The following is a 12,588-nucleotide window of genomic DNA, read 5'->3' as shown; positions in this document are numbered from 1 at the left end:
ATCACCAGGAGAGAATTAGCATAGACATTTTTGGTAATGATAATTATGTTATGTCTCATACATTTTCCAAATGTTCAGAATTTCCAATCTTTCCCTAAGCTCAACTATTAATCATCTTTACAATTTCAGTTCATAACAATCAAGTAGCCACTAAGCAACTTCTTAAAGTTCTGTGAGCTTTAATAAACTCTCTGGGCTCCTTCTTAAAATAAATTCACAATTTATTAGAAGTTTTGGTTTGATTCTGGGAGGAGGAGAATATCTGAGTCAGTCAAATTCCCCTAAATGAAAATTTGGTTCTAACTGACTAACTGCATAGAAGTGAAATCCAATTGAATGAATATAACCAGTAAAGCTAACCTGGAGGTAAAAAGTTATTCTTTTCCAAATAACAAAAGCGTAGGGCCTCCCTGATGCTGCAGTGGTTGAGAATCTGCCTGCCAATGCAGGGGCCACGAGTTCGAGTCCTGGTCTCGGAAGATCCCACATGCTGCAGAGCAACTAGGCCCATGAGCCACAACTACTGAGCCTGTGCTCTAGAGCCCAGGAGCCACAACTACTGAGCCCATGTGCTACAACTACTGAAGCCCGCACGCCTAGAGCCTGAGCTCCGCAACAAGAGAAGCCACCGCAATGAGAAGGCTGCACACCACAACGAAGACCCAATGCACCAAAAAAAAACCCCACCAAAAGTGTAAATGTAATCAACTTGAGATGGTCTAGCGGAAGAGCACAAATCTAGCAAAAGGCTTTAATCACAACAAGGATATGAATGTATCTCAGCAGTAATGATCTGTTGATAGGATTGTAAAGTATTAAAAATAAAATACAAAATAAAGTACCATAGCACTGTCTTCAAATTTTTAAATATGCACACCCTGGACTTTATCTGACAGAAATGCACAAAGATACATATCAAAGAAATTTATTGGCGGCAAAATATTTTCTTTAGCAGAAAACTGGCAACAGCCTGAATATTTCCCAACAGGGAAAAGTGTTGACTTAAATTCTGATACAGTTATACCACAAAGTTATGTGCAAGTAATAGAGACAATAAGATAGACTAAAAGTACAGATTCCACTCATCTATTTAAGGGAAAAATGAAAGTTACAGAATAATACAGTGGTGATCCCATTTCTACACATAGCAGCATACGCACAATGTGTATATTACATACGTGTGTGCACTTATGTATATGTGTGTATAAAATACATTTGCAAGATCATTGGAACAAGTATGCAAGGGTACACACCAAATTGTTATTTGTAAATTTCAACACAGAGAGAAGCTAAATGAGAGGGGGGTCAGAAGACAATAAATTTTACTTTGGCTATTTCTGAATCACTTGAATTATTATAATGTGAATTTAAAAAAATTCAAATGACTGGGGACTTCCCTGGTGGCACAGTGGTTAAGAATCCACCTGCCAATGCAGGGGACACGGGTTCTAGCCCTGCTCCAGGAAGATCCCACATGCCGCGGAGCAACTAAGCCTGTGTGCCACAACTACCGAGCCTACATGCTGCAACTACTGAAGCCCGTGTGCCTAGAGCCCGTGCTCCATGACGAGAAGCCACCGCAATGAGAAGCCTGCGTACCGCAACGACAGCAATGAAGACTGAACGCAGCCAAAAATAAATAAATAAATTTATATAAAAAAATTCAAATGACTGAAGTGAGAAAAAGAACTACAACAAAATAAATATATATATAAAATTAAAAATTTTTTACAAAAAGTTGGGTGAACAAAGCTAAGATTTTTTTTTTTTTTTTTTTTTTTTTGCCTTTAGAAGGATTGACAACACACTCATTCTTATGCCTGCCTTGCCAAGGCTAACATTGAACCCTATTCCCACTGAATTGCTTCAGTGCTATTCATACACTTAGTTTCTGAAGGTGTTAGCAGTTGGTTTTCAAGTTCTTTTAATTTATGGACTCTTCTCCAGACCTTGTGAGCTGCATGGCCGGCTGGGTGTGAAAACACTGCCCAGAGAAGGGTGGTCCGGAGTGGACAGTGATATGCTGGAAACACAGGTGTGTCTTTCTGGAAGGATCAGGGATGGGAGGTAATGAGCTGAAGACTATTATATTAGACAGAATTTGAGAAAAGGCTCTTTCAAGAACTGCTCACTGGAATGACACAGTTTGCTTTGTTCATTCTTGGGCTAAAGGTATGTGAAGCAGGCAAGAGCTCTTAGCCTTTAAGATCCCTTAAATTCTGCCCTAGAATGAGAGCAATCCGGAGGCTGGAGAAGGTCACAGGGACAGTGTTATAAGATCACTTAGTTTTATTAAAATCTTAATTTTTATGTCCTCAAGTGCTTTGTTCTCATCATATCTCTCATAACACTGTCACAGGGACAGTGTTATAAGATCACTTAGTTTTATTAAAATCTTAATTTTTATGTCCTCAAGTGCTTTGTTCTCATCATATCAGAGTGTAGTGCTAAGCAGCTGTGAAAGTAAGGGTGAATTATAAGAAGATCAGCTGAGAGGGTTTGCTATGGAACAACCGTATTTAAATTGCAGCATCAATATCACCGGCTCTGGCCTCCAAAGACAAAAACTGAACAGTGGGAGCTGGAGTTGACCAGCACAGTTCAGGGTTGGATAAGACATACAGTTTTCCAGTTGAAACATTCCTCCTTTGAAAAAGTCATCTAAAAGTAGAGAGAGGGCATCAGGAGGTGACTCTGATCTCCTCAGACTTTTGGCCCAACCAAAGATGTGAAACCTGCTCACATCACTCAGATAAAGGCTTTGGACACCCAACTGGCTCCAACCAGTGGATGCTGGCAAGGGCTGGCACGGTGGAAGCAAGCACCTCATCAACTGTACAACCAGGTGAAGGGGGAGTTCTTACTGGAGTTCTTGCAGACTGAGAACCCAAGAAGGGGGAAGAAAAAAGGAAAAGACAAAAAGAAAAATAAAAATGGAGAGACTGGAAGGGACAATGAGTAAGGAGAGCAAATAGTAGAAACGGACTCCCTCTCATGCCCTTGGCAATGACCCAGAGTCTAGTGCAGGGCAACGACTTTCAAAACAGCTATTTACTGTGCTTTCTGTATCAAGCACTAAACCGCGGTCTCCATGAAGGCAGGTGTCTTGTTTGTTCTGTTCACCACCATAAACCCTAGGCCAGCACTGTGCCCTGCTACATAGTAGGTGCTCAATAAAATGTTCAGAGTCGAGGAATAACGGGATCTGCTGCTTTGGACAAAGGGTACAAAGCACTTGAGTAAAGCAGGACGAGAGGTGGCATGGAGGCATGTAACTAAGCTAAGGGTGGCCCGCTTTTCATGAAGGCCTCCAGAGGTTGTCCTCCACTTTGCAGACGTAAGAACAACTTACGGCTCATGGTCAGCTCGTCCACACTGTGGACTTCCACTTTCCCTTGTACCTGACCCAGTCAGGGGGCAAGGACACTGCTGACGGGGTACTCAGAGTTTCTCCCTACCTTCCTGTAAAGGTTTGCTGAAATGAACTGACATTGTTGCTGGCAGTTCCGGGACTTTCAATAGTGCTACTTTATTATTATTTTTAACAGTGCTACTTTAAATCACAGTACCAAATGCAGATCCCAGCGCTGGCACACTCAAGTATTCTTGCAGCGTCCCTTTCACAGATAAATACTTGACAATGAGGTGGGGTGGCAATTCCTTTAAATTGGTCCCCGGCACTTGCAATGTAAAGGCCACTTCATGTGGTCATTCCAAAGCCCGCAGTTCACTCCCTGTATTCCAAGTGTTAATACTTGATAATGTCTGCCTTTCTTAAAAGAAAAAAAAATTTTGAAAAATTAAAAAAAAACTTTTAGTATGAGCTCTAATCTTGAAGGTACATCTACACGTGTAAGTCTTCAGCTGCCTATGTCCTTCCAAATCAACTTTTTTTTTTTTTTTTTTGCGGTACGCGGGCCTCTCACTGTTGTGGCCTCTCCCGTTGCGGAGCACAGGCTCCGGACGCGCAGGCTCAGCGGCCGTGGCTCACGGGCCCAGCTGCTCCGCGGCATGTGGGATCCTCCCGGACCGGGACACGAACCCGCGTCCCCTGCATCGGCAGGCGGACTCTCAACCACTGCGCCACCAGGGAAGCCCAGATCAACTTTTATAATGATCACAGCAACCAGTAACTCACCTGTTTTGACAGGAATGGATGTTTCTTATAATGGATGATGTAGGAGTGGGTTCGGGAGAAACAGTGGTCAGAAGAGAGAAAAAGATGGCTTCTGGTTTTGGCAAAGAGGGAAGATGCTGAGGTGGGAGGGGCGGGGGTATCGAGTTTGACTCGACCTTTGGTGGAGCCCTGTAGCCACTGCTCTAACTCATCAGTCCTGAGAGGTGGGAGGATAAATGTTTCTCGTTTTCTATCAGCTGCATTCCACAAGTCTCCAAAGAGCTTGCAAGGCCATTGGATAAGGATGAACACAAGGGGCCTTTGCTTGCTGGGAAACCCGTTCAAAAAGGACAGTTAGCATCATCACTTCGCTTTTATCCAGCACTGTCTATACCAAACGCACACCCTTTCCCTTGCCTAAACAGAAAGCTCAACTCAGGGAAAGAGCATGAAATGAGCCACAAATTACTCTCAGGAAGAAATGACCCTGGGGCTTAGCCAATGAGCTCTTTAGAGGAGGAGAGCATCCTGGAGGTGGTAATGGACTTCGAGCCTCATGAACCCCAAGTCTGGGCAGCTTTATACGAGAGATAGAGGAACACCCTACCTTGCCTGAACACAGTACTTAGGCAGTTCAAGGCTGGTCACAAATGCTGGCAAACTGCTCACATTGAGTAGCTCACACTGTGTGGCTCCTGGAGGGAAGGGCTCATATCAGAGGTTGAGTGAAGAACTGGGTCATACCTGTGAGCTCTGACAATGGACTTTTCAACATAGATTCTAATCCCAGCTCTGTCTCTGACCGGCTGGGTGACACTGGGCAAGCTCCGTAGCCTCTGAGCCTTGTTCTCTCCACTTATAAAGGAGTGATGCAAATAATTGTGGCCATATCTGTCTCACGGAATTGCTGTGAGAGTCAACTGAGACAACATATGTGAGACACACTCGGTAGACTCCAAAGTGCTATAGAAATGCTAATGATTAAGCGTGCTTTTATTACAGCTGGGACCAAACACCCTCTGGAACACATTTGTAACTGTTTCTGAAAGCCATGGGAGGGACAGGGGAATTCCATTAATGAAGAAAATGCTTCAAAGCAAGCTTTGCTGAATACCAGCTTGTCATCCCAAGAGGGATTCCATCCACTGCCCAGCTACCCCAGGACAGGCCCTTTGTGCCACGGAGTGGGTGGCATGGGCACCTGCTAGGAACCAGCCCCCACTTCCTGCTCCCATTCAGAGCACAGCCTCCGACAGCCAAGCCGCCCACCTGCTGACGGCACTGGAGGAGAAGCAGGTGGGGAACCAGAATAGCCGACTCTGGGAGTCAGACAGCGCTGGGTTCCACCTCTTGTGTGGACCGGGCAGGTTCTTTAGACTCCTCTATTTATAAATGATAATAGTTGTTGCTTTTTGCACCCTGACCGTGCGTCAGACAACGCATTAAGTATCTATCTCGTCTAACTCTTAAAACCAGCCCACGAAACACCCAATTTACAGATGGGGAAGTAGAGGCTACAGAGGTTAAGGGATGTGCCTGAGGTCACACAGGAAATGAGTGGTAGAGTCAGGATTTGAAGGCTGCTTGGCTCCACGTGGCTAGACAGCATCTCAGATCTTTTCTAGCTCTGATGTCATGCTATTCTAACAACTCTCACATAGAAACAGCACGTTGTTGCTACCTATATAGTTTCACAAAGGTTCTACAGCTGTTAAGGGAACAAGCTCCATGAGTTAAGCCTGCCTGGTTTCCAATCAGGCTGTGCCATTTACTGTGAGATAACCTCTCCAAGACTCTGATCCAGCCCTACCGCAGGCTGCTGTGAGACGATGCCTATAAGCCCTTGGCACATAGTAAGTGCGTATTAAAGGCTTCCCTTTGTCTTCCTTTAGGAGTCCCCTCCTCTAGCAGCTATGTAAGACAACTTCTCCCACCTCTAGCAGTGGTTGTTAAATTGTGTTCCACAGTCTAGGGGTCCTTGGGGGGCAGTGTGGAGACGGAGGCAGGGCTCCATGGATCCCACCAGCTCTGTCACAAGGCAGATCTGCTGTTATCTGTTCTGTATTTTGGAATTCCGTCAAAATTTATTTATTTAAAAAGAAGGTTTTTCGACTTAATTTCTGGGAAATGTTTAAACTAAATGAAGGAAATGTGTACGTACTAAAATTTAACCCTAAAAATTCTATGTTCTCCATATCTTATTTCTTCTGTAGTCCAACCATAAGCTCTAAAGGCAGGACTCAGGATGGACAGCAGCGGGACAATGGTTCTGGTACGATCTTTACTCTCCCACCCGCAGGATCAGCTTGTGCATTAAAACCTCCTGGTGATCTTGTTAAGAAGCCATAGCCAGGCCCCCTCCCAGTGCGGCTGATTCAGTAGCTAAGGGCTGCGCCCATTTAAACAAGCTCCTCAGGTGATATCCATACAGATGGTCAGGGCGTCACCCTTTGAGAAATACTACTTAAAAACGCGGTGTGGGGGGGAGGGGGGCGCCCCTGGTGGCTTAGTGGTTGAGAGTCCGCCTACCAACGCAGGGGACGCGGGTTCGTGCCCGTGCCCCGGTCCGGGAGGATCCCACATGCCGCGGAGCGGCCCCGCAACGGGAGAGGCCCGCTTACCACAAAAAAAACCCGCAAGGGGACAAGTGGGTACTTCTTTCTAAAGCACTTTTTATCTTCCTAATGAATTTCAATGAACATTGTTCAAGGAAACCCTGATAGGGGATTCCCATAGGTAAAACATGCAAGTGGAGGGGATTTTCTGGAGCACCAGGTCAAGACCAGGCACCGTATTTTTCCTCACCAAGAGCCCACAGCGCCTCCTTGTGGACAATCTTATCAAAGAGACCCGGTTCGCCTTGGGTGAAGGGCTTCCATCACCTGGACATGTCTCCCAGGATTCCGTGAGCGCTGCTCACCCCCGGGAGGCCTGTTTCCCTACCTGACACCCTCTGAGCTTAGTCTGCATTAGGGTCCAGGAGGCTGTGACCCTCCTGGAATACCCTCCCCTCCACACTAATCCCATCCACCCTCTATTAACACTACATCTCACCCCAGAGGACCGCCTGGGATCCTCTCACCTCCAGTCCCTACAGAGCATACAGTCTGTGGAATGAAATCTCACCCTATCTTGGTCTTTAGCTGTTTCTGGGACTCGTGATACATTCCCACAAATATACCAAAATTAGACCGTAAGCTCCTTGGGGTCAGAAATCCCCCTTCTCCTCCCTCACTGTGTTCCTGATCTAGCATTTGGCACATGGTGAATACCTAATACTCGTTGAATGAAAGAACAAATGACTCCACAGTGCCGTTCCCCTCTGACTTTCCCTTCCAACTCCCTCCAAAAAGAATAAAACTGATATATTCTGGCTTTTAAGTGTTCCTTGTTTCAATTATTTTGGAGAGTGTGTAAAAATAATTGAGTTTTAGTGTTTAAAAATGTATGTCTCGGGGCTTCACTGGTGGCGCAGTGGTTAAGAATCCGCTTGCCAACGCAAAGAACACGGGTTCGAGCCCTGGTCCAGGAAGATCCCACATGCTGCGGAGCAACTAAGCCTGTGTGCCACACCTACTAAGCCTGTGCTCTAGAGCCCGTGAGCCACAACTACTGAATCCCTCACACCGAGAGCCCATGCTCCGCAACAAGAGAAGCCACTGCAATGAGAGGCCAACACACCGCAATGAAGAGTAGCCCCTGCTTGCTGCAACTAGAGAAAAGCCGCATGCAGCAAAGAAGATGCAGCCAAAAATAAACAAAATAAAAATTTTTTAAAAAGTATGTCTCAATTTTGAGCTTTTTTGCAATGCAAAGCCAGAGAATACAACTTCTACATTTTCTTCTTTTAAAATCTTAAGCCTACCTAGCCTCCTGCAGGCCACTGGAAAAAAGAGCTATCTCTCTTTGTAGATGTTCAGTATATGTCTATCAATAATTCTATCCAAGTAATTATATTATTCCTACCCTCTTATCCTGATTTCAGCTTATTTTTTGTCTATATTATCTGTAAAGGCTGTTAAGTTCAAAATTCCCTATTGTTTTTGGTGGGGTCAATTCACGTTTCACTTGTGGGTTTTACTTTTTACTATTGTTCAGTACACATTGCTTTAATAATGTACTTTATTTACATTCTATTCCTTACACCATTATAGAATAAACCTTTCTCTCGCTCAAGAGTCTCTGCTTTGCTTCTTTCTTGTTTGATACTCACATTACTCATGCTTTCCTGAATCAATATGCAGTCACATATATTTGATAAATTTCCTAGTTTTGCTTCTGTGACTTTTTCCTTTATACAACTTTCTAATAAACTATGCAGTGCAGATTTCTGCTTTTGAATCTGACCTGAGACTCTCTTTCCTAATTTAGGAATCCAGACTGTGTAAGTTGTCATTAATCATGATCAATTTTCTTTCATTGGCCTACTTTATGCTTCTTTGTGCTCTTCCCTTATCTTTTTACTGCACGAACTACTCTGTTTTCTACAGCTTTTTAAAAATGTGGAAGACAAACATATTGTGTTTTCATTCTGTTAGTGATCAGTAAAGCTGACTTGAAAACAGTCTCGGGCTTCCCTGGTGGCACAGTTGTTGAGAGTCCGCCTGCCGATGCAGGGGACGCAGGTTCGTGCCCCGGTCCGGGAAGATCCCATGTGACGCGGAGTGGCTGGGCCTGTGAGCCGTGGCCGCTGCGCCTGCGCGTCCGGAGCCTGTGCTCCGCAACGGGAGAGGCCACAACAGTGAGAGTCCCGCGTACCGCAAAAAAAAAAAAAAAAAAAAAAGAAAGAAAACAGTCTCTCCTTGGGTCCTACTTTCTTTTGTAAAGTCTCTGCGTGTGCCTTTGTCAACAGTCTCAATCCCATGAGCAGAGGTCGCTCCTGGGGAGGGAAGGCGTGGTCTGACTCTGGTTTCGGGTCCACACGGTTCTGGGGGACTTGGGAAGCCCAGCCCCTGTGCCCTCACGGGGCCCAGCTCCTCCATCATATCCCTCTGCACCCACCCATGCTGCCTCTCCACTACCTTCGACTGCCGAGTGTTCTGAGCTTTTGCGTTGACAGCTAAATATGCTCAGAGCCCCACCTCCTCGATTTCCGTCGTTTCTCCCTGACTCCTGATCGTTACTAGAACGGGGGGCAAGCGATGGCCCATGGTCCCCAGCCCGCTTTCTCCCTGAGGTCATGAGTCCCTCTGCGGTCCCTCCATGAGCACAGCTGCCTGGTGACTTAGATGACCTGGCGGCAGCTAAGCAGCCCACCGAGGCACTGGGGGTCTCTTACCTCAAACTGGATGAGCACCGTCCCACTTTCGAGGCCCTTCTTTAGCTGTTCCATGGATCCCTCCAGCGTGTCCCCACCCTCCGGACACACGGGGAAAATGGCCTCTGGGAAAAGCTGGTTCAGTTCATCTTCAGATTTGATATCAGCAAACGAGTGGACGGCTGTAGCGGACAAGAAAGAGCTTGTCTGGCTTGTGCAGCCACCTGCTGGGTGATGGGATTCCTCCCCGCAATTTACACTTACGACATCTGAATGCAGATGGTTTAAAACATCTTATTAAATGACTAAGCACACGGTAATCATTTTCACCAAAGATACAACTTCTTGTTGAATGATTCAATATGTACTAATTATACAAAATGACATACTAACCTTGCTGGTTAGTTTTAAATGACGGTGTTTAGTACTCAAGAGGCTTTTGCCAAAGGTAAGAGAAAGGGAAAGGACGTTTTTAAAGAAAACACACTTTCTCCCTTTGCTCTCTGTGACCTGGTTATTCTTCTACCGCCCCTTTCCTTCCTTCTCCGTTCTTTTTCATTTGCTCCCTTAAAACGGGCATTTTCCCAGGAAACTGGTGCGGGGTCTGGCCCTCTCTCCACACCACCACCGCCCCACAGAGCTCAGTCAGTCAGGCTCTAACTCGAGGCCATTGTTAGGTGGGAGGCTCCCAAGTAAACATCTCTAGTCTCCTCTGTGCTTCCTCTTTGGAAATGTCCCTTCACGTCAGACTCAATATGCGTAAAAACAAACAGAGGACCCCCTCTCCCCAACCATGCACAATGCTTCCCAGCTTCACGTGCCTCTTTCTGTCTAGTCACTTCAAACTTTGGGATCATCTCTGAATGTTCCCTTTCCACCCAGAAAAAGAAGTCACTTCCCTTACCCAAGAGCCTTCAATGACTCCCCACTGCCTTCAAGATAACAGGAAAGGAGAAAGAAAGGAACAATTTTGGTGTTTTCCACATAGTTGAACTGAATCCTCACAACTCTGAACCAGCGGTCTTTATTCCCATTTTACAGATGAGGAAACTGATTCACAGGGCAAAAGAGTTGTCCAAAGTGACCCAGCCTGTCAGGGTGGGACACGGGAATTCAGTCCACATGTCTGACGCTAAAGACCACGTTCTTTCCACTGACCACAGAAGCTCAGATCTTCTGCTTATTTTCATGATTTCTGTCATATCTGCTATTCCCTATGTTACTATTTATTTTTCTTTTAATCAACTCATTTTTTACTTGAATGTCTATTTTAAAAATGAACTTATCATTACAGTTATAGAAAATCAGTGGCACTGCTCTTTAAGCTCTACTAGTCTACAGACATCTGCTTCCCTCACCTCAAACAGGCGCCAGCCCTTTGCCATGGGTTGGTGGAGGACCCCCTCCCTCCCTGGCCTGGCCGGAATGCTCTCGTTCCAGCCCGGTGTATTGGCCAGCATGTCACGTGGCACTTCATGTGATGGAGAGGCCTGCTCCCAATCACTGGATTCCTTCCTTCTCTATTATCATGTAGCTTTAAACCAGACACACGGCAACTTACTTAACCTCTCTGTGGTTGGCTTCCTCACTTGGGGATAAGAATACCAACCTTACGAGAACGTTATAAGAGCTGACGAGGAGAATTACGCAAAGCAATTAACACAGTGCAGGCACTTTGCTGGTGCTGCAGAGACATCAGCTACTGTCACCAGTGACACCGACTGTGTGTCGAGCACGGAGCTGGGTTTGGTGGGAATGGGTGGTGTGGGAGGAGGCGGGCAGGGGTCTGGAGAGATCTGGCAGGGCCTCACGGAGGAGGCGGGACGAGAGCCGGCACTGGGGAGTTCCAGTGGGAATAGAGAAGGCAGGCCCGAGGGGGCGTGGGCTGTGCCGACAACTGTGAGGCCAGAACGGAGATGCAGGGCCAGGGCTCGAGGCGCACGCTTCGTTCACCTGCAGCGTTTGAGAGCTGGGAAGGAGGATGCGAGGACTCGGCTTATTGCTTTATTAACAACGACAACAACGATAGTAGCTGAATTCAACAGAGGTTGCCTTTCAAATGCCCACCAAGGACTGGGCAGCATCTTTGATGCCTTCCAGTATGAGTATCATTTAGTCTTCCGAGGGACCCTTGGAGGTAGCGACTATGTCATCCTCATTTTACATTAGAGGAAACTGAAACACAGATTGGGTGAGAAACTTGCTCAAGGTCCCTGAACCCAGTAGGAGGCAGAGTTCGAGCAGCCCCAAGGCAGCCAGCCTCCTGCCCCACTCAGCTTACTGCCTCTGCAACAAAAACCAAATGCACGTGAATAATATATAACCTGGTCCTTTGAGGAAGGGTTGAATATGCAAATGCAGGCAGGGCCAGGGGGCTAAGAGGGGTGTGTGAAGCGGGCTGAGTTGGGCCTGGGAGGAATGGGGGAGGGGAGGGTCACACCTAGTATAAAAAGGGGTGGAGGGTGCTGCCTACCTGCAGAGCCCTGGCCGTGAGGGGCGGGGCCCTATGGAGGCAGATCTCTTACCTTTCCTCCTGATCACCAGGGCCAGCTCCCGTGTGTGCGACTCCCGGCTGGCTTTGATGAACATTACTACTTGGTCGTGGGTGTGTTCTGAGATGTCCCGGCCGTTGATTAGCACAATTTGATCCCCTTCGTTCAGCTTAGGAATGCAGGTGTCCGCCTGCGTGGGGGAAGAGCGAGTTTCTTCCGTTACCATAACACAATCCTCAAGGGAAGAGCCTGATGTTTTCTGAGCCTCCACACTTGAGATCGTGACCAGGTTCTCCTCTTCTCCCTCAGGCATTACCGTCTCTATTTTTACCTCCACTGCAATGGTGACATGGTAGCTGGCGGTGGGATTTTAAAGGAGTCCTGCTCAGAACCTACGTTATGAAACATTTTGGAGTAAAGCTAAGAAAACTACTGAGGCCATTTCTCTACGGTAGCCAGGCTTCACTTATTACTGTAATGTCATCACGACTTCAGTGCCTCTATCCTTTGTTGTCTAGATGTGTGGTTAGAAAATGACTCGTCAGCTAAAAGCGAGGATTTATCTATCTTGTGATGGAGAAAGCCTTTGCAAACATAAGCCCAAAGGCAGAAGCCATTATGGAGAGAAGCCATGCATTGAACAGTGTGGGAATGAAAGGCTTCTTAACTCACAGAGGCCACAAGCAGTAAGAAAAGGTAAACCACAAGCTTAAGAGTAAAAC

General features: G+C 46.5%; 1 protein-coding gene across 9 annotated transcripts in view; it reads right to left on the bottom strand.

Moving 5' to 3' along the window:
• The window catches only part of PTPN3 (protein tyrosine phosphatase non-receptor type 3), a 113,564-nt gene that overhangs the window by 18,442 nt on the left and 82,534 nt on the right, over positions 1 to 12,588 (bottom strand). For all 9 annotated transcript variants that reach the window (XM_067040983.1, XM_067040982.1, XM_067040986.1 and 6 more), the window contains 2 exons: positions 11,900 to 12,056; positions 9,396 to 9,556 (listed from right to left, as the gene is read on the bottom strand). In XM_067040983.1, coding sequence (XP_066897084.1) covers positions 9,396 to 9,556; positions 11,900 to 12,056 — 318 coding nt within the window. The remainder of the gene's footprint in view (positions 1 to 9,395; positions 9,557 to 11,899; positions 12,057 to 12,588) is intronic.

The sequence above is a fragment of the Kogia breviceps genome, chromosome 8, assembly GCF_026419965.1.
Source record: "Kogia breviceps isolate mKogBre1 chromosome 8, mKogBre1 haplotype 1, whole genome shotgun sequence".
In the NCBI taxonomy this organism is placed as follows: domain Eukaryota; kingdom Metazoa; phylum Chordata; class Mammalia; order Artiodactyla; family Physeteridae; genus Kogia; species Kogia breviceps.
This window is presented reverse-complemented; position numbering and strand designations above follow the sequence as displayed.